The sequence below is a fragment of the Pongo abelii genome, chromosome 10 (genome assembly GCF_028885655.2).
Source record: "Pongo abelii isolate AG06213 chromosome 10, NHGRI_mPonAbe1-v2.0_pri, whole genome shotgun sequence".
NCBI lineage: Eukaryota > Metazoa > Chordata > Mammalia > Primates > Hominidae > Pongo > Pongo abelii.
The window spans coordinates 53675092-53699183 of NC_071995.2; the positions used below are offsets into that span (position 1 = coordinate 53675092).

At 41.2% G+C, this 24092-nt stretch overlaps 1 protein-coding gene across 1 annotated transcript in view; it reads right to left on the bottom strand.

Moving 5' to 3' along the window:
* The window catches only part of SARNP (SAP domain containing ribonucleoprotein), a gene marked incomplete at its 5' end in the record, with an annotated part of 60288 nt that overhangs the window by 20311 nt on the left and 15885 nt on the right, over nucleotides 1–24092 (bottom strand). Inside the window, 7 exon segments of the mRNA NM_001133417.1 lie at nucleotides 11497–11565; nucleotides 12987–13012; nucleotides 16707–16735; nucleotides 17148–17221; nucleotides 18358–18409; nucleotides 22872–22939; nucleotides 23169–23215. Coding sequence (NP_001126889.1) covers nucleotides 11497–11565; nucleotides 12987–13012; nucleotides 16707–16735; nucleotides 17148–17221; nucleotides 18358–18409; nucleotides 22872–22939; nucleotides 23169–23215 — 365 coding nt within the window.

Here is a 24092-nt window from a genome sequence, read left to right on the forward strand (position 1 = left end):
CGCTGCTAATTTTTTGTATTTTTAGTAGGGACAGGGTTTCATCATGTTAGCCAGGATGTTCTCGATCTCCTGACCTCGTGATCCACCTGCCTTGGCCTCCCAAAGTGCTGGTATTACAGGTGTGAGCCACCACACCCGGCCAAACCTTTCCTCTTAAAATGTTCAATTTATATGTCTAACATCTCTTGTCCAATTTTTTCCTCATACATTGGCTAGGTAAAAAGTATGTGTTGGAGGATTAGGGAATAGTGGGACAGTAGAAAGAGAAGTTGAGCGAAAAAACACCTGTCTCCTACTTCCCTGGTTGAAATTAGAATACATTGTCTAGCGCCCTAGTTAGGAGAGAGAAAAATTCCATTCTGCCTCTTTGCTCTTCCAAATTCCTATAGCCAAGTTGTTCAACAGCAGTTGAATGGCACACATAATTGACATCATTGATTGGAACCATAATAAAAGGAAGTGAGAAGTGTGGGTGTGGGGGAAACTGGGAAGGGAGGGAGATGATGTATTTGTGTTACAGACAAAAGACAAGTTCTGTTCCTCCATAGGGACAAATGAAGAACCAGATGATGATATAAACTGAGGTCAGAGAGTTTCCCCCATTGTTTCCTCTTTTTTTATTATTATTTTTGAGAGCAAGTCTCTCTCTGTTGCCCAGGCTGGAGTGCAGTGGCATGATCTCAGCTCACTGCGACCTCCACCTCCAGGGTTCAAGCAATTCTCGTGATTCAGCCTCCCAAGTAGTTGGGACTACAGGTGTGAGCCAACACACCCAGCTAATTTTTGTATTTTTAGTAGAGATGGGGTTTCACCATGTTGGCCAGGCTGGTCTCAAACTCCTGACCTGAGGTAATCCGCCCGCCTCGGCCTCTCAAAGTGCTGAGATTACAAGTGTGAGCCACTGTGCTGACCTGTTTCCCCTTTAAACAGCTCCTTTTACCACTCCCTCAAAGTTTGTTCCATTGGGAGGGTGGGGAAAAGTAGTGTATTTTTTTTATCTTAAAGGGGAGGAGACAGAGAAGAAAACAGATATAGGATTACACATTGTATCTCTCCTTGAAAAGGCCCAATATTTATTTTCAAAGTATTATGAATGAAAAGGGAATGTAAAGGAGTGGTTAAATATTTGTTTAGTCTTAAAAATGCTCCAAGAGGCCAGGTGTAGTAGCTCACGCCTGTAATCCTAGCCCTTTGGGAGGCCGAGGCTGGCGGATCACAAGATGAGGAGTTCAAGACCAGCCTGGCCAACATGGTGAAACCCCGTCTCTACTAAAGATACAAAAAGTTAGCCGGGCATGGTGGCACACAGCTGTAATCCAAGCTATTCCGGAGGCTGAGGCAGGAGAATCACTTGAACCTGAGAGGCAGAGGTTGCAGTGAGCCAAGATCATGCCATTGCACTCCAGCCTGGGAGACAGGGCGAGACTGTCTCAAAAAGCAAAGCAAAACAAAACAAAACAAAACACAAAACACAAAAAACCAAAACAAACAAAAAACTCCAAGAAATGTTATCTAAGAAATCCTGAAGACTATGTGAGGTTGAGTTTTAGCTTCTCCTGAAATTTATCTTCTAAGATATCCACTCTCTCAACTGCTATCTCTATCTACCATAGAGTTATCTTCTTTTCTTGTTGGTTAATCTAAGTTGAAAAGAACACAGTTATTCAAATGGAAGAAGGATTTTTGGGAAAACTGATAACCTAGGATGAAGGAGGAGGGAAATTCCCCCGAAAGCTCTTGATCAGTGAGGTATCAATGGCTGAGGGAGCCTACTTTGAGTTTTGTTTTTTCCACTTGGAAGTCTACTATCTGCGTTTTTCTTGGTCCCATGGCTGTATGAGAAAGAGAAATGGAGAATTAAATTTTACACTAAGCCTAGGCACTGCTGCTTGAGTATATTTGAATAGAACCCAAACTTACTAAGCAGGCTACTTTTCCAACTTATTCTGGGATCTAATTCTTCTACCACTACTTCCTTTAAAGATATTCTACCAAACTCTTCACCATAGCTTATGGTTCCTTAGGTTTATAAAGTTCCATGTTGGTAATATCCTATGCATGGCCCCATCATTCTTCCTTTGGAAAAGGTTTTATACAGCCATACCTAAACTACGAAATCCTAATTAGAGACCCTCTGAGAAGATCGGTGACCAACTTCTAAATCCACAGTACAGTAGTCCCTCTTATACAAGGGGGATACATTCCAAAACCCCCTGAAGCCTCAAATAGTACCAAACCCTATATATACTATGATTTTATCTGTAATTTTAATTTATAAATTAGACACAATAAGAGATTAATAGCAATAATAAAATAGAACAGGCCAGGCATGGTGGCCCAACCCTGCAATCCCAGCACTTTGCGAGACCAAGGCAGGAGGATCACTCGAGCCCAAGAGTTTGAGACCAGCTTGGGTAACACAGTGAGACCCTGTCTCCACAAAAAAATTGAAAAATTGACTGGGCGTGTTGGTTTGTGCCTGTAGTCCCAGCTACTCAGGAGGCTGAGGTGGGAGGGTCACTTAAGCCTGGGAGGTGGAGGCTGCAGTTAGCTGTGATCATGCCACTGCACTTCAGCCTGGGCGACAGAGCAAGACCTTGTCTCCAAATAAATAAATAAATAAGGCCGGGCACAGTGGCTCATGCCTGTAATCCCAGCACTTTGGGAGGCCAAGGTGGACAGATCACAAGGTCAGGAGTTTAAGACCAGCCTGGCCAATATGGTGGAACCCCATCTCTACTAAAAACACACAAAAAATTAGCCGGGCGTAGTGGCACATGCCTGCAATCCCAGCTATTCGGGAGGCTGAGGCAGAAGAATTGCTTGAACCCGGGAGGCGGAGGTTGCAGTGAGCGCAGATTACGCCACTGCACTCCAGCCTGGGCAACAGAGCAACTCTGTCTCAAAAAATAAAGAAAGAAAGAAAGAAAAATTAGCCGGGCATAGTGGCACATGCCTGTAATCCCAGCTACTTGGGAGGCTGAAGCAGGAGAATCACTTGAACCCGGGAGGCGGAGGTTGCAGTGATCCGAGATCACGCCATTGCGCTCTACCCTGGGCAACAAGTGCAAAACTCCGTCTCAAAAAATATATATATATTACAACAATATGCCAGCATCACTACTCTTGTGCATTGGGGCCAATATTAAGTAAAATAACAGTTACTTCAACACAAGCACTGCTCTAATGGGGAAGTAGTAGGGATATGCTGGACAAGGGGATGATTCACATACCCAAGCAGGACAGGGCAAGATTTTATCATGCTACTCAGAACAGTGTGCAATTTAAAACTTATAAACTGTTTGTTTCTGGAATTTTCCATTTAATATTTTAGGATTATGGTTGACTGAGGGTAACTGAAACAACGGAAAGCACAACCACAGATAAGGGAGGACTGCTGTATGAACTTCTTTCATCTTTCCACATCCCAATGGCTAACCTCTATACCAAAACCTAGCACTGAAGTGAAGGAACAAACAAATATTTCTTCACTTATTTCAGATGGTGGGAGAATAGAAGATAGAATACAGTAGGCCCTCCAGAAGAGAGTGAATTGAGAACAGCATGCCATCAGTTAGCTACAATGAAATCTGTATGCTAGAAGACTGGTGGCTGTCTGTACTTTGAACTGACTTTGTCTCAGCTTCCTCTCTGGTACCTCAACATAGTTAAGTGACAAGCTCCTCACAAACAAGGCAGGTCCCTTTGGGAGGCCAAGGCAGGCAGATCACAAAGTCAGGAGTTCGAGACCAGCCTGGCCAACATGGCGAAACCCCATCTCTACTAAAAATACAAAAATTACCCAGGCGTGGTGGCGGGTGACTGTAATCCCAGCTACTTGGGAGGTCGAGGCAGAAGAATTGCTTAAAATCGGAAGGCAGAGGTTGCAGTTAGCTGAGATCGCGCAGCTGCACTTCAGCCTGGGCAAAAGAGCGAAACTCCATCTCAAAAACAAAAACAAAAACAAACAAACAAAAAAAACAAGGCAGGTCCAATATCTCACTCACTGTGAAGTGGTTCATCTACCAACGGCAATAAAAAATGTAATACAAAAGGCTCATGAAAATGATCACTGTAGCTATCCAAGAATATTCTAGTCACCAGCCTCATGAAGAAGACTGTCAGTAGAGGCATAGTTTATTTTCAACCTTTTTATATTCTTTTTTGTTGTTGTTCAGATAGGCTCTTGCTCTGTTTCCCAGGATGAAATGCAGTGGTGCCATCATGGCTTACTGCAGCCTTGACCTCCTGGACTCAAGCAATGCTTCCCCCTCAGCCTTTCAAGGAGCTGGGACTACCGGCACTCACTACCATGCCTGGCTATTCTTATTTTTTGTAGAGACAGGGTCTCATTATGTTGCCCAGGCTGGTCTCGAACTCCTGGGATCAAGCGATACCCCAAAGTACTGGAGCTAGGACTACAGGTGTGAACCTCTGTGCCCAGTCTAAACTTTTTATATTGTGACACTGTGTTAACACAGATCATACCCATCAGGAAAGAAGAGTGGCAAAAATCATAAACCTGGGAAAAGTATCCTTCAAGGTTTACAAGACTTAAGATAACTCTTTAGGACAGTTACCTATATGAAGGGCTGGAAGTAGAAAAACTCTGGTACTATTCTAATAGATAAAAAAGGAGGACGTACTAAGGTCAATAAGCATATAAGATGCTTGTACCTTCTACTAGTAATCAAGAATCAGTAACATATACTGCCCTCACATTCCTGGGGAAGGAGAAGAGTATCAACCACATTCCAATTTTCTGCTTAGTGCCTGGGACTAGACTTGTTTTGTTTTGTTTTTTAAATACCCATGTAGATGGATTTCCTATAATGTCCTAAAGTATCAAGTTTCTCCTTCCCGAGGGTGCCAATGTTTGAAAAATACAAAACAATCCACTCAAATTAGCACAGCAGTTAATACTACAGCCCTAAGCCCAGACTTAGTTTTTACCAAAACTAATATCCTTTGACTACAAATATATTAACTGAGCTGGCTTTATTCCCTCTATCCATCTCCCACTCTTTTCTTTCTTTTTTAAAATTTTTTATGGAGATGGGGTCTCACTCCATCACTCAGGCTGGTGTGCAGTGGTATGAACATGGCTCACTGCAGTCTCGAGTTCCTAGGCTCAAGCAATCCTCCCACCTCAGTCTCCTAAGTAGCTGGGACCACAGGCATGTGCCACACTGCACCTGGCTAATTTGTTTTTACTTTTTATAGAAGACAGGGTCTCACTATGTTGCCCAGGCTTCAAACTCCTTTCAAAGATGAGTTTCCAGCCGCAGTGGCTCATGGCCGTAATCTCAGCACTTTGGGAGGCTGAGGCTGGCAGACTGCTTGAGTCCAGGAGTTCAAGACCAGCCTGGGCAACGTGGTGAAACCCATCTCTACAAAAAATACTAAAATTAGCTGGGTGTGGTGGCGCACGCCTGTAGTCCTAGCTACTCAGGAGGCTGAGGTGGGAGGATCACTTGACCCTAGGAGGCTGAGGCTGCAGTGAGCTATCATTGCGCCACTGCACTACAGCCTGGGTGACAGAGTTAGACCCTGTCTTAAAAAAATAATAAAAATGGTTTCCTGTGTGCCAGGCTAAGTTCTGTCCTTCACCAATGTCACTGACCCAAACACTACTCCTTTTGGGAGGCATGGGAAACAGAGAAAAAACAACCAGTCAAGCACAAGACAGAAAACCTAGCTGGTGATCAATCAGAGCAAACCAGGTAGATGTTATTTATCTGAGTTTTGTTGTTTGAGGGGGGTGGGTGGAAGGTTTATTAGTCCATAGTCACCATGAGACTTATGAGAAAAGGCATGCCACTCTATCCTCAAACAGTCCAAAGAGTTGAAGGGGACAATTTACAGCCTCTTGTGTAAAAAAATTCTGTAAATGCCCATGCCATTCTTTGCCTTGTCACTTTCCATTAGCCTAAACCAATAAGATTCTGTTCACTGAGACTTAAGCTGGAAACATGAACGAACAGACTTTTCTTGGGCAGAGGGAAAAGGAGATGATGATTTAGGGGAGGCTGGGGGGAGGCGGGAGAGAGATTTCTTTACATTTCTGTGTAGTGCCTGACATGTGTATAGTATACTAGTGGAGCTAAAAACTGAAATATATAAATAGTCATGCAAAAGTCAGCCTAGGAAAAATAGCAGACTCAGGTTCTTAAATCTGTAATATGCTCAAGCCATAAATCTAAAATATGAAGAGGAGATGAGCAGATTGTGACAATTAAAAAAAAAATTAGGCTGGGCACAGTGGCTAACACCTGTAATCCCAGCACTTTGGGAGGCTGAGGCAGGAGGATCACTTGAGCCCAGGAATTGGAGACCAGCCTGGGCCACACATGAGACCCTATCTCTAAAAAAAAGAAAAAAAGAAATCAATCATAAACATTATTCAATCCATGGCTCATTTGCTCTCATATACTTCCTCTCTTTATTCATATACTACACTAATCAGTAGCCAAGTCCACTAAAGAGAAATCAGCAAGCACGCAGGGTCGTAAGTTGGATCAAGCAGACAACAGAGATGACAAAAAGTGGGTTTTTCATTGTCTTGTTTAGAATACTAGGATAGAGAAGAGGCTACACTACCTGCTAACCTCCACTATTTGCACCACATCTAACTGAATAAAATCTGTGCCTAGAGAATTAAATAACTTAAAGACAAGTGACCGAATTATATAGAAGGCTACACTGGAACCCAGAATCCCAGGATGAAGTGGACAAAAGTATGCTCATCTGGCAGTTCCGTAAACACAAACTTAACCAAGTCACTAACCTCTGCCAAGCAACCAAACACTACGTAGCAACTCATTCTAGTGATAAATAGTTAAGCACAAGAACTAGGCAATTCTCACCAGACAATGTACCCAGCTGCAATTCCAGGATGTGGAACTAGAACACTAACTTCTAGAAAAAAAGAATCCTTACTTTTCTTATGTCTTACTCCTTTTCCTCCAACTTCTCTCCTTTCATAGATTTACTCTGAAACTGCTTATATTTTTCTACAATTATTTAAAAAAATTCTCAGCTACAGATTAACAGTGGTCCAAGTATGTGGTCTGATAAATAATTTCTATGCCACTTCCAAGTATGAAAGCTGTGTGGGAGATATAAGCTAGATATGAGTTGTCCAATACGATAGCCACTAGCCACAAATGGCTTTGTAAAATAAGTTTTATTGGACAGTGCTGGTGTAGATAGCAAAACATCAGCATTTCTGGGACACTGTGACGGTTTATGAGACAAAACAGACCAAAATGTTTAAATTAGGATGGTTCTGAAAATCAAGACTTATAACCAATGTAAATGGGACCTATACTCAAAGAGCACATCTCAAAAGGTCACAAATCTCCAAGTGAAGTAGTCGCTGGAAACCATACATATTCTAGTAAAGTGCTACTTAAAATATAGTCTGCCTCCTGGTGCTAGTTTCCAAACTGTTTCTTACCAGTGTGTAAAGGTCCAGAAATTGAAAATGTTAAGAAACTTTCAGAATAATTTAACGCTGTTGTAACATTTTAATTGTATTTTATAAAAGTATCACTGCAATAATTTAAAAAATTTTTAAACTAGTTTATTGCCACAGATAATTTCAGATGCACTACTCTAGCACATATGCAAATAAAAAATATGCTATATATATTGACAATCAATGTTATTAGAGAAGGAAGCTCACAGCCAGAGTTCTGCCAATTACCATTATTGTATTACAACCCTCCAGAGACTTAAAATGGGCGCTGAAATCTTACCAATGATCAACTAAAAATAAAATTGAGTCAAGTTAATTGACTCAGTTTTAAGGCCATAAAGCCAATTTACCAACAGAATTGAACTAAGAAAAAAGGAAGAAAACTAACATTTATTGAAGGTCAAAGTATCACTGTTAGGTAATTTCGAATACTGTATACAAATTTTTTTTTTAAGACAGAGTCTAGGCCGTGTGCAGTGGCTCACGCCTGTAATTCCAGCACTTTGGGAGGCCAAAGTTCAAGACCAGCTTGGACAACATGAAGAAAACCCATCTCTACTAAAAATGCAAAATTAGCTGGACATGGTGGCGTACTCCCATATTCTTAGCTACTCAGGAGGGTGAGGTGGGAAAAATCACTTGAACCCAGGAGGCAGAGGTTGTAGTGAGCTGAGATCGCACCACTGCACTCCAGCCTGGGTGACAGAACAAAACCCTGTCTCAGAAAAAAAAAAAAAAAGACAGAGTCTCACTCTGTCACCCAGGCTGGAGTGCAGTGTCACCATCATGGCTCACTGCAGCCTCAAACTCCTGGGCTCAATTAATCCTCCCACCTCAGCCTCCCAAAATAATGGGATTTCAGGCATGAGCCACTGCACCTGGCCATGTATCCAATTATTTACTCTTCCCAACCAGGTTGCTAGTTATTGCTCTAAGTCTTAGAGATGAGGATCAAAGAAATTCAGTAATTTGCTCAAAGTCACAAAGTTAACATATGTATCTGTTTTATTCAGCCTCCTGTGGACTAAAAATGAAAAAAGGTCAAAGAAAGAGAAAAAGTCTAGGGAAGGGAAGAGAAAGACCTGATATTCCTGTAATGAAATACTATAAAAATAACACAGGTATACAGTATAGCACTGATGGACAAATTCTTTTCAGCAATGTGTAGTAGGAGCTATGAGCTATGTAGTAAGAGATATGATGTTCAATTTTGTAAATTCTGAAGGAACACAGACAATTCCTTAGAAGATGGAGTGAATTTTTACTGCTGGGGTTCTCACACATCTAGCCCTCATATAAAAGAGAAGACAGACGAGAACTAGGGCCACAGAACCAAGGCACCCTTCCTCTTGGCCATCTGGCACAACACAAGTGACCTTTGGTTTTTTTTTTTTTTTTTTTGAGATGGAGTCTCACTCTGTCACCCAGGCTAGAGTACAGTGGGGCAATCTCGGCTCACCGCAGCCTCCGCCCTCCGAGTTCAAGCGATTCTCCTGCGTCAGCCTCCCAAGTAGCTGGGATTACAGGGACCTGCCACCGTGCCTGGCTAATTTTTTGTATTTTTAGAAGAGATGGGGTTTCACCATCTTGGCCAGGCTGGTCTTGAACTCCTGACCTCGTGATCCACCTGCCTCAGCCTCCCAAAGTGCTGGGATTACAGGTGTGAGCCACCGTGCCCAGTCGTGACCTTTGGTTTGTAACAGCCCTTTCCAATTAAAGTGCATGTGGCTTAAGAATCACATACTCTGCCTCTCAACTCCAAATTTTTTCTTACTTCACAAAAATGAGCAAGTATTCCCACTGAGCACCAATGGTCTCAGCATCATGCTAGGCACACGGACCTGATGCTGTATTTCTGGTTAATATAAAAAATGATAACCCAGGCCAGGCGCAGTGGCTGACACCTATAGTCCAGCACTTTGGGAGGCCGAGGCAGGAGGATGGCTTGAGGCCAGGAGTTTGAGACCAGCTGGGCAACACAGGGAGACCTCATCTCTAAAAAAAAAAAAAATTCAAAAAACTGGCCAGGCATGGTGGCACACTTCTGTGGTCCCACCTACTCAGGAGGCTGAGGTGGGAGGCTTGCTTAAGCTGGGGAAATGGAGGCTGCAATGAGCTGTGATCATGCTACTGCACTGCAGCCTGGGTGTCAGAGTGAGAACTTGTCTCAAAAAGATTAAAAAAAAAAAAAAAAGTTAACCTAAATGGAAGAAAGATGGAACAAAGTTGTGCACAAGTGTTCCATAGTGGCACAATAATGATTACTTTTAGTGTTTAGTTTTTTCCTAAGCAAAATATATAACCAATGTCAGGTAAGTTTCTTCCAATGGCTTTCTAGAGAGCTAAAATAAACACTTTTATGCTGAGTTGGAAATACTGATGTTTTTCTTTTTTTGAGACAGAGTCTCACTCTGTTGCCCAGGCTGGAGTACAGTAGCACGATCTCAGCTCACTACAACCTCTGCCTCCTGGGTTCAAGTGATTCTTCCACCTCAGCCTCCCAAGTAGCTGGGATTACAGGCATGTACCACCATGCCCAGCTAATTTTTGTAGTTTTAGTAGAGACAAGGTTTCACCATGTTGGCCGGGCTGGTCTCGAACTCCTGACCTCAGGTGATCCACCAACCTCAGCCTCCCAAAGTGCTGGGATTACAGGCATGAGCTACCGTGCCTGACCGATTTTTTTCTTTTTCTTTTTTTTTTTCTTGAGACGGAGTTTCACTCTGTCACCCAGGCTGGAGTGCAGTGGTGCAATCTCAGCTCACTGCAAGGTCCCCCTCCCGGGTTCACGCCATTCTCCTGCCTCAGCCTCCTGAGTAGCTGGGACTATAGGCGCCCGCCACCACGCCCGGCTAATTTTTTTGTATTTTCAGTGGAGACGGGGTTTCACCGTGTTAACCAGGATGGTCTCAATCTCCTGACCTTGTGATCTGCACGTCTCTGCCTCCCAAAGTGCTGGGATTACAGGCGTGAGCCACCGCGGTCAGCCCGATTTTTTTCTTAAATGATGGTTTTTCTGGTTTCAAATACCCTGCCACCATTTTGACAACCAAGAAACATGTTCCTGTTCTAAACAACAAAGATTAAGAGACCACCTGCTCTAGGCAAATAGAAAAATCCTTATTTTCTCCAATGTGCCTAGCAAAACTACAAAGGCAACTATGCCCTGGGGAACCAATCACCCCACACAGCATGAAGTAAACAAAGTCATCTTGCTTAATAAACTAAATAATATCAGTTAGCTGAGGGGCATAAAGAATGAATTAACTTTTTTATTTTTGTTCCACCAATCCTCCAAGTTTTATTTCTAAGTACTTTTGACCTAAAGACAAGGCTGTCTTCTCCTAATTATTTAATTCCCATTATGCCTATTATCAAAGTTAAAGTAGATGTAGTAAGTTTTAACATCACTGAATTTAACATCTTAACCAACAGAAATATAGACCATACTCAGACTGGGTGCAGTGGCTCATGCCTGTAATCCCAGCACTCTGGGAGGCAGAAGTGGGTGGATCCCTTAGGCCCAAGAGTTCGAGACCAGCTTGGGTAACATAGCAAAATCCCGTCTCTACCAAAAATTGAAAAAAATTAGCTGGGCATGGTGGCACGTGCCTGTAGTTTTAGCTACGAGAGAGGCTGAGGTGGGAGGATCACCTGAGCCCAGAGAGGTCAAGCCTGCAGTGAGCCGTGATCGCACCACTACACTCCAGACTGGGCAACAGAATGACCTTGTCTCAAAGAAAAAAAAAGAAAGAAAGAAAAGAAATGTAGACCATGCTCTAGCAGCCTGGGTGAAAGGTATGAAAACAATCCATGGGAAAAAACAATCAATCAGCTTGTGAAATAATTCCTGTAACATAATCAAGAGTCAGCGAGAGGAGGTGACAGTCAATCAAGTATGTGAAATGAAATGCTTTGTAGCCAGCTACATTCTCAGGAGGTCATTTCCAACCTATGTAGTTCCCATAAGCTGCTCTAATGTCACAAAAACATTACTTCCATCAAACCTACATTACCTTTCTGGAGATTGAAGAGACATTCAAACCAAATCTTTGAGCTCTTTCCTTCAGCTTATCCAAGTTAACCTATAAAAACATAGGGGAAAGAACATAGTTTTAAAAAATCAAAACGGAAAATAAAAAAGGCAGAAACTATAGTTTGAAGCTAAGAGTTCAAATAAGCCTATAACATCAAAGACACCCTATGAGCAAAATAAGAAAACTAAGCAGCAACCATCCAGTCCACTGATTATGGCCTCCTCTGGAATGCAGTGAAAGATTCAGCCCTGCCTCCTGCATTTATCACAGGTGTCAAGAGCCTAAGGAGGGCTTAAGATCAAGGGAAGCCAAACACTGCGGGAGAAAGCAAACACATGTCTAAATCATCACCTCCAAACAAGTCTACCATTCACAATCCAAAATCATTAATTCTCATGTGGTCTCTGCAAGTATTTCTTAACTCTATCTCCAAACCAAGAGAAACTATCATGGAAGCACCTTTTTCAGAAGACAATCTATAACTACCACCCAACTCGATTCTCTTCCCTCCTCTTTCTTGGAAACCTTGGTACATGGACTTGTTACTATTGTAAGAATTATTTAGGGCCAGGCGTGGTGGCTCACGCCTGTAATCCTAGAAGTTTGGGAGGCCGAGGCGGGTGGATCACCTGAGGTCAGGAGTTCAAGACCAGCCTGGCCAACATGGTGAAATCCCATCTCTACTAAAAATACAAAAATTAGCTGGGCATGGTGGCGGGCACCTGTAATCCCAGCTACTTGGGAGGCTGAGGCAGGAGAATTCCTTGAATCCGGAGGCGGAGGTTGCAGTAAGCTGAGATCGCACCACTGCACTCCAGCCTGGGCAACAAGAACGAAACTCCGTCTCAAAAAAAAAAAAAAAGAATATTTAGGAAATTTTCATTAATAATATTAAACCTTCACTTACAATATTAAACAGCAACCCCTAAAGCAGGATTTCATAAAGCTGATTCTATTTCACCACTGCATTCGTTACCATTTTTAAAATATGCTAACTAGTCACAACGGTCCAGAAAGCCATTTTATTCTACCATTCTTTACTCTGATTTCACATTTCATGGATAGTATTTAAAAAAAGAAAAAAGAAAAAAGCACTATCTACAAACAGAACTCCTAAATTGCTTCCATAGATTCTCTTGTGGTAATTATGAATTAGACATTATCTAAGGCCATTGGACAAGGCCTCCAGTACCATAAAACAGTTACATACATGGCTAACAAAATCCATTCTTACTTTCAAAAAGAGTGGTAGGAAAGAAGATGTCTGCAGTAATTGAACATGTGACAATTTTCCTGACCTCTCAGTATCTCCAACAATTTTTTAAATTCAAGACATACAACATTGTACTGAAAACAGTCAACAAATTAATGTTCTCAGAGTTTCCTCTAATCTGGGGAGGAGGAGTCTCTAAAGTTAGCTATATAGAATTAAGATCTGGGTGTGTAAGAAATAAAAAAAGATTTCTTACCATAGGTTTGTTATCAGATGACAGACCTAAGGAAGTAAATAAAGTTTCATTTAATATTTTTAAAAGTCATAAAAGCCGACAGTCTTCAAGTCAAATTAGGCAACATAAAAACAGTATACGGGACACACATCCTTTATCCTATGATGACAAAGAAAAGGCAGAAATTGCATCTAGCGATCATGTCTGCATTCATTGCTAGCAGGAACATAAAATGGTATAGCTGCTTTGGAAAACAATTTGGCAGTTCCTCAAAAGATAAATACAGTTATGTATGATCCCACAATTCCACTGCTAGCTATACAGCTAAGAGAAAATGAAAACATATAATTACACAAAAACTTGTACATAAATGTTCACAGCAGCATTATTCATATTAGACAAAAAGTTAAAGAAAAACACCCATCAACTGATGACTGGCTAAATTAAGTATAGTATATCCATACAATGGAATATTATTAATAAAAATGAATAGAGATACATGCTACAACATGAATGAACCTTGAAAACTATGCTAAGTGAAAGAATCCAGTCACAAAAGACAACATACTATACGTACTACACGAATTCATTTATATGAAGGCAAATTTCCACGGAGAAAAAACCTCAGTGGCTGCTTAGGGCTGGGCAGGGAGAGGTAATGGAGGATATCTACTAATGCGCACAGAGTTTCTTTTTGGGGTGATAAGCATGGTGATGATGGCTGCACAACCCTGTGAATATACTATGAAATAATGAATTATATACCTTTAAATGGATGAACTGTATGTTGTACAAATTGCATCTCAGTAAAGCTGTTAAAAAAAGAGATCGCATCTGGACAAACACAAACTACTATCATGAGTTGAAATTATGGCTCCTGGCCGGGTTCAGTGCCTTACACCTGTAATCCCAGCACTTTCGGAGGCCAAGGCCGGTGGATCACCTGAGGTCAGGACTTCTAGACCAGCCTGACCAATATGGTGAAATCCCATCTCTACTACAAATATAAAAATTAGCCAGGCATGGTGGCGTGCGCCTGTAGTCCCAGCTACTCGGGAGGCTGAGACAGGAGAATTGCTTGAACCCAGAAGGCAGAGGCTGCAGTGAGCTGAGATGGTGCCACCGCGCTCCAGCCTGGGCAACAGAGCAAGACTCCATCCCAAAAAAAAAAAAAAAAAAGAAAAAAGAAATTATGGCTCCTTAAGGCCAATTTTCTGTCCTGAAATTATCACCAATAACCTAGCCAATAATTATTTACTTCAAACTTTTCAGGATTTCATTCAAAAAACAATGCTTCCTTTTAAATGTTCCCAAATTCCGTTATTTTAGAGTTACTCTATAGTTCTAAGATGTCAGAATTATGAGTAACACTGAAACTGTTATTTTTTATCAGGTTCCCTTTTCAGACTATTAATTTTAACTATTATCTTTCTTCAAATAGCATTTTAGCCTTGCACCTGTAGTCCCAGTTACTCAGGAGGCTGAGGGAGGATTGCTCGAGCCCAGGAGCTCAAGTCCAGCCTTGGCAATATAGTGAAACCCTGTCTCTTAAAAAAAATTAAAAAGCACCACATTCTATAATTTCTGTTGTATCTTCACCAATTATATCTCTCTTGATATAACTAAGAGCCAGAAAAAATTGTTTTTTTCTAAAACACTTAGTGATAGTGGGCAGAATTTTTCTGTCTTTTTAAAAGCACAGCAAAACACTACAAGAAGATCTCTGGGGGACATTTTCTTACTTAAAACTACTGACGAGTCACAGGGAAAACTGGATTGAATTAGGAGACTACATTTAAATTTTAAGTTCCCGAGAAAAGGGGCTATGTTCTTTTTGTTTTTTTGAGAAAAGAGTCTCATTCTGTCCCCCAGGCTGGAGTGCAGTGGAGAGATCTCTGCTCACTGCAAGCTCCGCTTCCCATGTTCAAGCACTTCTCCTGCCTCAGCCTCCCAAGTAGCTGGAATTACAGGTGCGCAACACCACGCCCGGCTAATTTTTTTTGTATTTTTAGTAGAGAAGGGTTTCGCCACGTTGGCCAGGCTGGTCTCAAACTCCTGACCTTAAGCGATCCACCTGCCTTGGCCTCCCAAAGTGCTGGGATTACAGGTGTGAACCACCGTGCCCAGCCTGTCCTTTTTTTAAATTTTGAGACAGGATCTTGCTCTGTCACCCAGGCTAGAGTGTCATGGCAAGATCACACTCACTGCCAGCCTTGACCTCCCAGGCTTAAGAGATACTCCCACCCCAGTGTCCCAAGTAGCTGGGACTACAGACTCATGCCACCATGTCTAGCTAATTTTTTAATTTTTTGTAGAAACAAGGTGTCACTTTGTTTCCCAAGCTAGTTTCCAACTCCTGGGTTCAATTGATCCTCCCAGCTTGGCATCCCAAAGTGCTGGGATTACAGGCGTGAGCCACCACACCCAGCCATTTCTTAAAAATAATAACTATTTCAGGCTCGGCACACTTGTAATCCCACCATTTTGGGAGGCAGAGGTGAGTGGATCACTTGAGTTTAGGAGTTCAAGACCAGCCTGGCCAACACAGTGAAACCTGTCTCTACTAAAAATACAAAAATTAGCTGGGTGTGGTGTCACACACCTGTGGTCCCAGCTACTCGGGAGGCTGAGGCAGGAAAATAGCTTGAACCTGGGAGGCAGAGGTTGCAGTGAAACAGATCGCGTCCCTGCACTCCAGCATGGGTGACAGAGCAAGACTGTGTCTCAAAAAATAGTAATAATTTCCTCTAATTCATTACAAAAGTGATACATATTCATTGTATGGATTTTAAAAACACAGACAAGCAAAAAGAAAGAAATCATTCAAAATTCCACCAACCAGAGATAACGAGTATTAACCATTTAGAATACAGTCGTCCCTCCATTTCCTCAGGGGATTGGATCCAAAACCACCCCTCCAGCTGATACCAAAATCCTCCACGCTCAAGTCCTGCAGCAGATATAAGCTGCTCCTCCATATCTGCAGGTTTCACATCCCAAAAATACTATATTTCTGAACCACATTTGGTTATGATGAACCCTCAGATAGAGGGCAAACTGTATTTATTGGGAAAAAAAAAAAAGATAGCTTTTTTCCTATCTATACATGCACTCTTACATGACTAAAATGGGAACATACTGTTAATATAATTTTGTAACTCTTTTCATCAATATCTCTGATAAATATCTTTCAATATTATTTCAGCACAGTATACTCTGCTATACCACGGCACACATTTAATAACCAATTCTCTGTTGTACAGTTGGTTGTTTCCAGTTATTGATCACTATAAATAATGCTGTGATAATCCCTAGGGCTAAGTCTTTATGCACATTCAAGGCTATTTCCTTATACATTCCTAGAAGTAAAACTGTTAAGGTAGAAGATATTCTTTTCTCTTGTATCACTTATAATAGCCAGTATAACACTGGATAGTATGCAATAATTTTATGCAGTAGAGACCCTAGAATAAGTAAGCAAAGTACGAGAGAAACTTCTTTGAAGATGTTCAAGAAAAGAAAGACAAATGTTGGCACTTCCTATCCTCTCATAACATTCAGTATCTCTCTTAATTGCCCAGGAAGGCCTAAGTATAATTTTACCTAAAGCAGGAGATGAACGTTACAATCTCTTAAGAGTTTCTACAGCTAGCAAGTTTACCTTATTTTGAAGAAATGAAACCTGTTATACCAGAAAAGAATAAAAAGGTAGCTTTCTCAGAAGTATCTCTGTACTCTTACCTTTTGTTGGAACTGAAGAAATCCCAAACCTGAAGAAGGAAAAACAAAATTTTAGGAAGCTGTTCACACTCCTGGTTGTCTGTCTCCGTGTCAAGTATACATGACACTTATTGCTTGTGATCTCAAGCCTTGCAATCATTAGCTAATTCTAACAACCCCATGAAAGAGGTTCAGAAATTAAGCTAAAAGGAAGCCTTATCAGAATTAGTAGTAGTCAGTTCCTGGCTTTAACTGTTACAAAAACCCTTCTCAATAAAGCTCAATTTATAGCTACTATAACCAAATCAGTAGACATGTTCTGAATAGGGTCAAAAAAGTGTTCATATCCTTCAGCAAGCCTCTATTCTACTTAAAATCAACAATTATACCTAAAAGCTAGGATCACACATCTTCACCTTTACAACACCCCTATCAGAGGCCCAAAAGGCTGGGGACACTCACCTAGCTGCCCGGGCAGCTTTCTTACTCTCCAAGCTCACAGGTACATTGAATCGTTCAGCCCTCTTCTGCATTCTCTAAGTAAAAGTAGACAAAAGGAAGAAAAAAAAGTCAATTTATGGTTTAAGAAAGTTAGTCAGAGGTAGGTATCTTTAAAAAAAAAAAAAAAAAAGAGTCTCACTCTGTCCCCCAGGCTGGAGTGCAGTGGCATGATCTCGGCTCACTGCAACCTCAGCCTCCTGGGTTCAAGCGATTCTTGTGGCTCAGCCTCCTGAGTAGCTGGGATTACAGGACTGTGCCACTGTGCCCAGCTAATTTTTGTGCTTTTAGTAGAAATGAGATTTCACCATGATGGCCAGGCTGATCTCGAACTCCTGGCCTCAAGTGAACTGCCCACCTCAGCCTCCAAAACTGCTGGGATTACAAGCGTGAGCCACCCGGCCCAGCCAAAGGTAGGTATCTTAAAAACATCAGAAGTAATTTCTTAGGGTCTAAACTGAAAATACTGACAATCCTAGAAGATATCAGGTTGTGTCCATGCTAGGACTTAACGGCCCTTCCCAGAAAGCAAACAAAAAAAGACTATTATTAGATGCCCTCAAAAACAAAAGGGAGAAATAAAGTAAAACCTACATTATGCATGAAGCCAAGAAGTCAAAAGCTATGTTTGGCTGACCTTTGAAAAGTGATCAAAGGAATAGCTTGGTTCCAACACCAATGGTATTCTTTCAGTTAGAAATGAGGCAGCATTGTTTTATGCCATTCTAAAAGAGTTTAATAATTCTCTACTTTGCAAGTATGATACTGAACACAAGATCTCAACTGGAACCTGGTTTCACAGTCCTGCACCACAGAAATCAGAGAAATTTCAATCTCAGCTACTGGCCAGTAGCAACATAAGAGTCACATCTACCAATACATTTTCAAGGTACAATCCTCCTAAATCTAATCCTAGGTTTGAAAACATCTCAAAGAGAGTCACTGTTAAGACCACAGTATTACATATAAAAAGACTATGGCTTCAAGAATGACTACCCCTATGCCAGCCAAATATTTTCCAAAGAGTAGCTGGCAGTGAAACCTATCAACACCAAAATCTGCCAATACTGATTTTCTGCCTGTGAATAAATTTTAGAGGATGATGCAGATATAATAAAGGGTAAGAGGGAGAGAGAAATGTAGAGACTGTTCTACTAGGGAGCAGAATACCTACCTCAGTCTGTGGTATTTCAGATGTAATTTTCACCACTTTCTTCTCTGCTGCCCTAGAAAAGAAAGAGATTTTTTAAAATGAGAAAACTGATATTCTAAACCACAACCTCAGAAATGTGTAAGAATTCACCTGAGCCACCATTCTCTGCCCTATTATCTCTCTGTCACCCCTTAAGTCAAAGAAACGTGAAGTCCACTAGAGCTTTGGTTCCTTTTAACTGTCATCTATTGAGAGGAAAGAGTTCAAATAACAAACTAAGCTTCTTTAGCTAAAGTATAATAAAGAAATAAGGAAAGAAGTCTGGTTAAATATACTGGGCTGAAGGGAAACACTCAAAGGACACCAGAAACTGTCTCATTTGCTTTTAGGAACTTTTTAATTTACTTATTTTTTCTGAGACAGAGTTTTGCTCTTGTAGCCCAGGCTGGAGTGCAATGGCGTGATCTTGGCTCACTGCAACCTCCACCTCCTGGGTTCAAGAGATTCTCCTGCCTCGACCTCCTGAGTAGCTGGAATTACAGGCGCCTGCCACCACACCCAGCTAATTTTTGTATTTTTAGTAGAGACAGGGTTTCACCATGTTGGCCAGGCTAGTCACGAACTCTTGGCCTCAAGTGATCCACCCGCCTTGGCCTCCCAAAGTGCTGGGATTACAGGCGTCAGCCACCGAGCCCAGCCTTTAATTTACTTTTGAACTAATGAGTAACCCTCCAATCCTCCTTTAAGTACCAGCTGCCAATGTTCATCACAACAATTAATAAGTACTCTACAAGGTCTGGTTTCCTTCTTTTAAAAATCCCTTATTTCTCCCATGGGGAATGTAGCTCTAGCTGGAACAGTCAAAGTGAAACAAATAAAAATGCCAAAGAAGGTAGGAAGAAAAAAGTCTAAGGGGAGTTTGAATTAGGAAAACATGTTAAGTTACTGGTCAAAGGTTTAAGAGAAAACAAAAGAGGGGGGACCACAGGGGCGGGAGACAAAGTTCGGAAGTACCCACGATAAATGGAAGGGCATTAACCCACCACCAAACAACTCCCATAAAACTGTGGGTCATAACCAGTCTCATTAAGGTCCCTCATTTAGAGACATGGGCAGCTTTTGTTCCAATATCCCGGACACTTTTCCCATTTGATGCCCTGAAAGGTAGTAATGGTTTAATGACATTTTCAGAGGAAGCAATTCTGGAATAAGAACTTACTCTCTTCCATTCTTTTATTGGAAATCCCTGGACTGAAGACAAGCAATGGGTGCCCCCTGCTGACCATAACGAAGTCCTACAATATGTAACCGCTTTAGCTGGTTAGGGGTGGGGAATCAAACTAGAAACAGGTATATTTGTGGAGAACTTCAGGACAAAGATGAAGAAGGGGATCTCCTTTTAAACAGTCAAGGAATCTCAACTAGCCCTGGCTATTCTGACGTTTAAAGAAATTTCTAAACGCTTCCCATTTCCTTGCCATCCTTCCCTAACCCTGTCTTATAATTTAGGCACAAAAGGCCAAAGTTTAATGTTTCACTTGAAATCCAATACCATCAAGAAAGCAGTACTCTCCATCAACCCCAGTGTAATGACTTCCTCCCCATTACCATTCTGAAGCACAGTCAATGCAGTGCACATCATGGCAGAAAGGGAACCCCAGAAGGGAAGTTTCATTCCATTCTATTACAATTCCCTTAGGCAACTAAACTCAAGCGCAATAAATAAACACCAAATTCTGGGATGCATGGGAAATTTCCACTCTTCACTGAGAAATTTCTCTCCTACCCAATCACGTAAACAACATTCTCTGAAATACAGAGACCCAGAATCTTTTTGTACATACTTCAGTCTAACCACAACTATCCTCTAAAAATAAAAAATGATCACCCCACCCACTTCAATTTCCTTGTTTCAAAATTCATTAATAGAATTAAAGCCCCCTGAACAGAATGCACATTTTAAATATTCTATGAATAATGAACTTCAAACTTTCGAACCTCTATTTTTTTAACCCACACAAGCCAATTATCTTGGTATTCACCTGATCTTCTTTCTTGTTCCAGAAATCCCCATAACATTTCTATTTTAAAGCTATCTCACAAAGTCATTTTTTCAAGGCACTATATCTAATCATAAACATCTTATGATGGAAAGATAACTAAATGGCTTTAGAAAGTAGTATTTGATAGGCTGGGCATGGTGGCTCACACCTGTAATCCCAGTACTTTGAGAGGCCAAGGCAGGTGGATTGCTTTGAGCTCAGGAGTTTGAGACCAGCCTGGCAAACACAGCGAAACCCCAACTCTATAAAAAATACAAAAAAAGAGCCGGGTGTAGTGGCTCGTGCCTGTAGGCCCAGCTACTCAGGAGGCTGAAGCTGGAGGACTACTTGAGCTGGGAAATGGAGGTTGCAGTGAGCCAAGATTGTGCCACTGCACTCCAGCCTGGACAACGGAGTGAGTCCCTGTCTCAAAAATAAATAAATAAAGGGATATTTGACAAAAATCTATCAAGATGTTAAATGTACATCCTCTGAGATGCAGCAAATCCACTGCTAGGAATTTACCCTATGGGTATACTTGTGAGTATAAATCATTAGAAAAGGACATGCAGAACTACATTTTTTTTTAAGAATAATCTAAATGTCCATCAACAGAAGACTGGTGAAATAAATTACTGTTTATCCATAGAATGGAATACTATTAAATGCTAGAAAGAACAAGGTTCTAAGTTGATAACTAGTAAATCTGGGTGATAGGTAGATGAGAGTCTATTATACTAGTCGAACTTTTGTATATACTTGTAATTTCCCATAATAACAAGCTAAACAAAAAAGGGATCACTTTCTAGGATAATTATCCTGACTTTACAGGGTCTACTGAGGATAAAATGGAAGTATATGTAAAACATTCAGAACAATGCCTAGCATATAACTCTTAAGAACAATGCCTAGCATATAACTAACACTTAAATAAGAAAATGATGATATAAAAAATTTCCAGATGTGAAAAAAAATCAAGCGTGTGCATAGTGTGTGTATATGTGTATCTATATATACACATACATACATATATATGTACAGACCCCATATATAAAATCTTCCAAAAATATGTACTGTTCTAAAAACCTCAGTAAAGTCAGATCTAAGGATGGATACAAAGAGTACTTAATTCTTAATTGATATACTCCACTATGTACTGATTTTACTTGTAAATACACTGCCTTTTATAATTAAATGCACTAACACAGCTATGAGGAACAAAAATGTTTAAAGTTTAGGACTCAACTGCTCTTAATGTACTATAGTACAAAATGGCCAGACATTTGTGGAAAAAGCCCCAAATTAAAGATGTTTAGGATCACCTTTGTGGAATAGTTTAAACAAATCAAGATCTACTTTCCATTCTAGCACTTTGTCCTCCCCTCCTCCACTATAAATCAGAAAGCAAGAGAGAACAGAGTGCTACTTCAGAAACATAATCTCTACCTAACACCCTCCTCCCTTACAAAACTCCTTATATAGAGTTTCACACTTTTTTTTTCCCCCCGAGACAGCTCTGGCTCCCAGGCTGGAGTGCAGTGCCAAAGTCTTGGCTCACTGCAACCTCCACCTCCCAGGTTCAAGCAATTCTCCTGCCTCAGCCTCCCAAGTAGCTGGGATTACAGGTGCCCTCCACCACACCCAACTAATTTTTGTATTTTTAGAAGAGACAGGGTTTCACCATCTTGGCCAGGCTGGTCTTGAACTCCTGACCTCGTGATCCACCCACCTCAGCCTCCCAAAGTGCTGGGATTACAAGCGTGTGCCACCATGCCTGGCCTCAGTTTTACACTTTTCCAGAAAAGTGCAAAACTCTTATGAACAGTTAACAGAATGGCCCGGGCACGGTGGCTCACACCTGTAATCCCAGCACTTTGGGAGGCCAATGCAGGTGGATCATTTGAGGTCAGGAGTTCAAAACCACCCTGGCCAACATGGTAAAACCCTGTCTCTACTAAAAATACAAAAATCAGTCGGGCAGTAGTGGCACATGCCTATAATCCCAGCTACTCAGGAGGCTGAGGCAGGAGAATTGCTTGAGCCTGGGAAGCGGAAGTTACGGTGAGCCGAGATCACACCACTGCACTCCAGTCTGGGCAACAGAGTGAGATCCTGTCTCAAAAAAAAAAAAAAAGTTAACAGAGTTTACACAGTTTTACACTGTATACAGACTTGTACAAATTCTCTATAGAGTAACAGAATAATCTATTATGGTGACCCTACAAAAGAACAACAAAAGCTAGGAGAATTAAACTATGTCTGGTCTTGAAGTCACCTGGTCCTAATCACCTATTACATAACTCAGAGACAATTTGCTTTGCTTCACTGGGACCAAGTACTCTGAAGCAGTCCCTTCTAAAAAACAAAAAAATGACCTAATCAGAAATGAAAAGGCCAATGGGAACATGTAAAGATGTAAACAAAGTTAAACATTAAATACAATAAGAAAAGAGCTCCCTGCTCTGTACTCAGATTAAAAAAAGGGATAATTACACATCAACAGTTTTTTCAGGGGGTTCTTCCTCTTTGACAGGGAGCTCAATGGGCTTTGTTTCTTCTTCCTAAAACCAAATGAAACAAGGTGGTTAACATAAATCTAAAGAATAAATATCTATCAAAAGAAGAACATCAGAACTCCAAAATAAACCAGTCTCTCAGAACCTTCATACCCATCTTATGCTCCCCTAATAAATTTACATCTAAGTCCTCCAATGACTGATGTTAAAGCAATGTGGCCAAAGCAGTGGCACATTACCAGACCAGAGACTAACCTTACTCTATCCAACTCACCTCTGTTTCATCTCCCAGTACATCTTCTTCATTTGCCTCCTCTTCAGCTAAAGAATATTAAAATATTCAGGTCAAGCCCTGCTACAAAACCATCTTGATCACTTACCAAGGTTAAAATTATAATCACTTTGCTTTCCCCCAAAAAATCCAATAGTGAAGGCAGAAACTGATGCACATAAAAGCTGCCACATCTGGAAAAGATAAAACCAGATCTCTACCTAACATCAATTACAAATGTGAACTCCAGTTGGACTGAAGAACTAAATGTGAAGTCAAACTAGAGAATTAATTTTAAAAGTAATGTGGGGCCAGGCACCATGACTCTCTGTAATCCCAGCAATCTGGGAGGCAGAGACAGGTGGATCGTTTGAACCTAGGAGTTCAAGCGACCAGCTTGGGGAACACAGTGAAACCCCGTCTTTACAAAAAACATTAAAAAATTAGCTGGGTGTGGGGGTGTGCGCCTACAGTCTTAGCTACTAGGGAGGCTGAAGTGGGAACATTACTTGAACCCAGAAGGCAGAGGTTGCAGTGAGCTGAGATCATGTCACTGCACTCCAGCCTGGGTGACAGAGCAAGACCCAGTCTTGAAAAACAAACAAAAAAAGTAATGTGGAAAAGTATCTTTGAGATTTAGTGGTGGGGAAAGATTTGTTTAAAAGAAAAACAACCCAGAACCAAAAGTAAGAGGTGAAAAATTGAAGATTTTTCAAAACTAAGTACTTCTTCTTGAGGATAGCACAAAGAAAGTTAAAAGACAAATGACAAGATATTTGTTTTTGTTGAGACAGAGTCTCACTCTGTCGCCCAGACTGAAGTGCAGTGGCACAATCACCGCTCCCGGCAGCCTCCCCCTCCTGGGCTCAAGGGATCCTCCTGCCTTAGCCTCCCAAGTAGGTAGGACTACAGGTGCACATCACCACA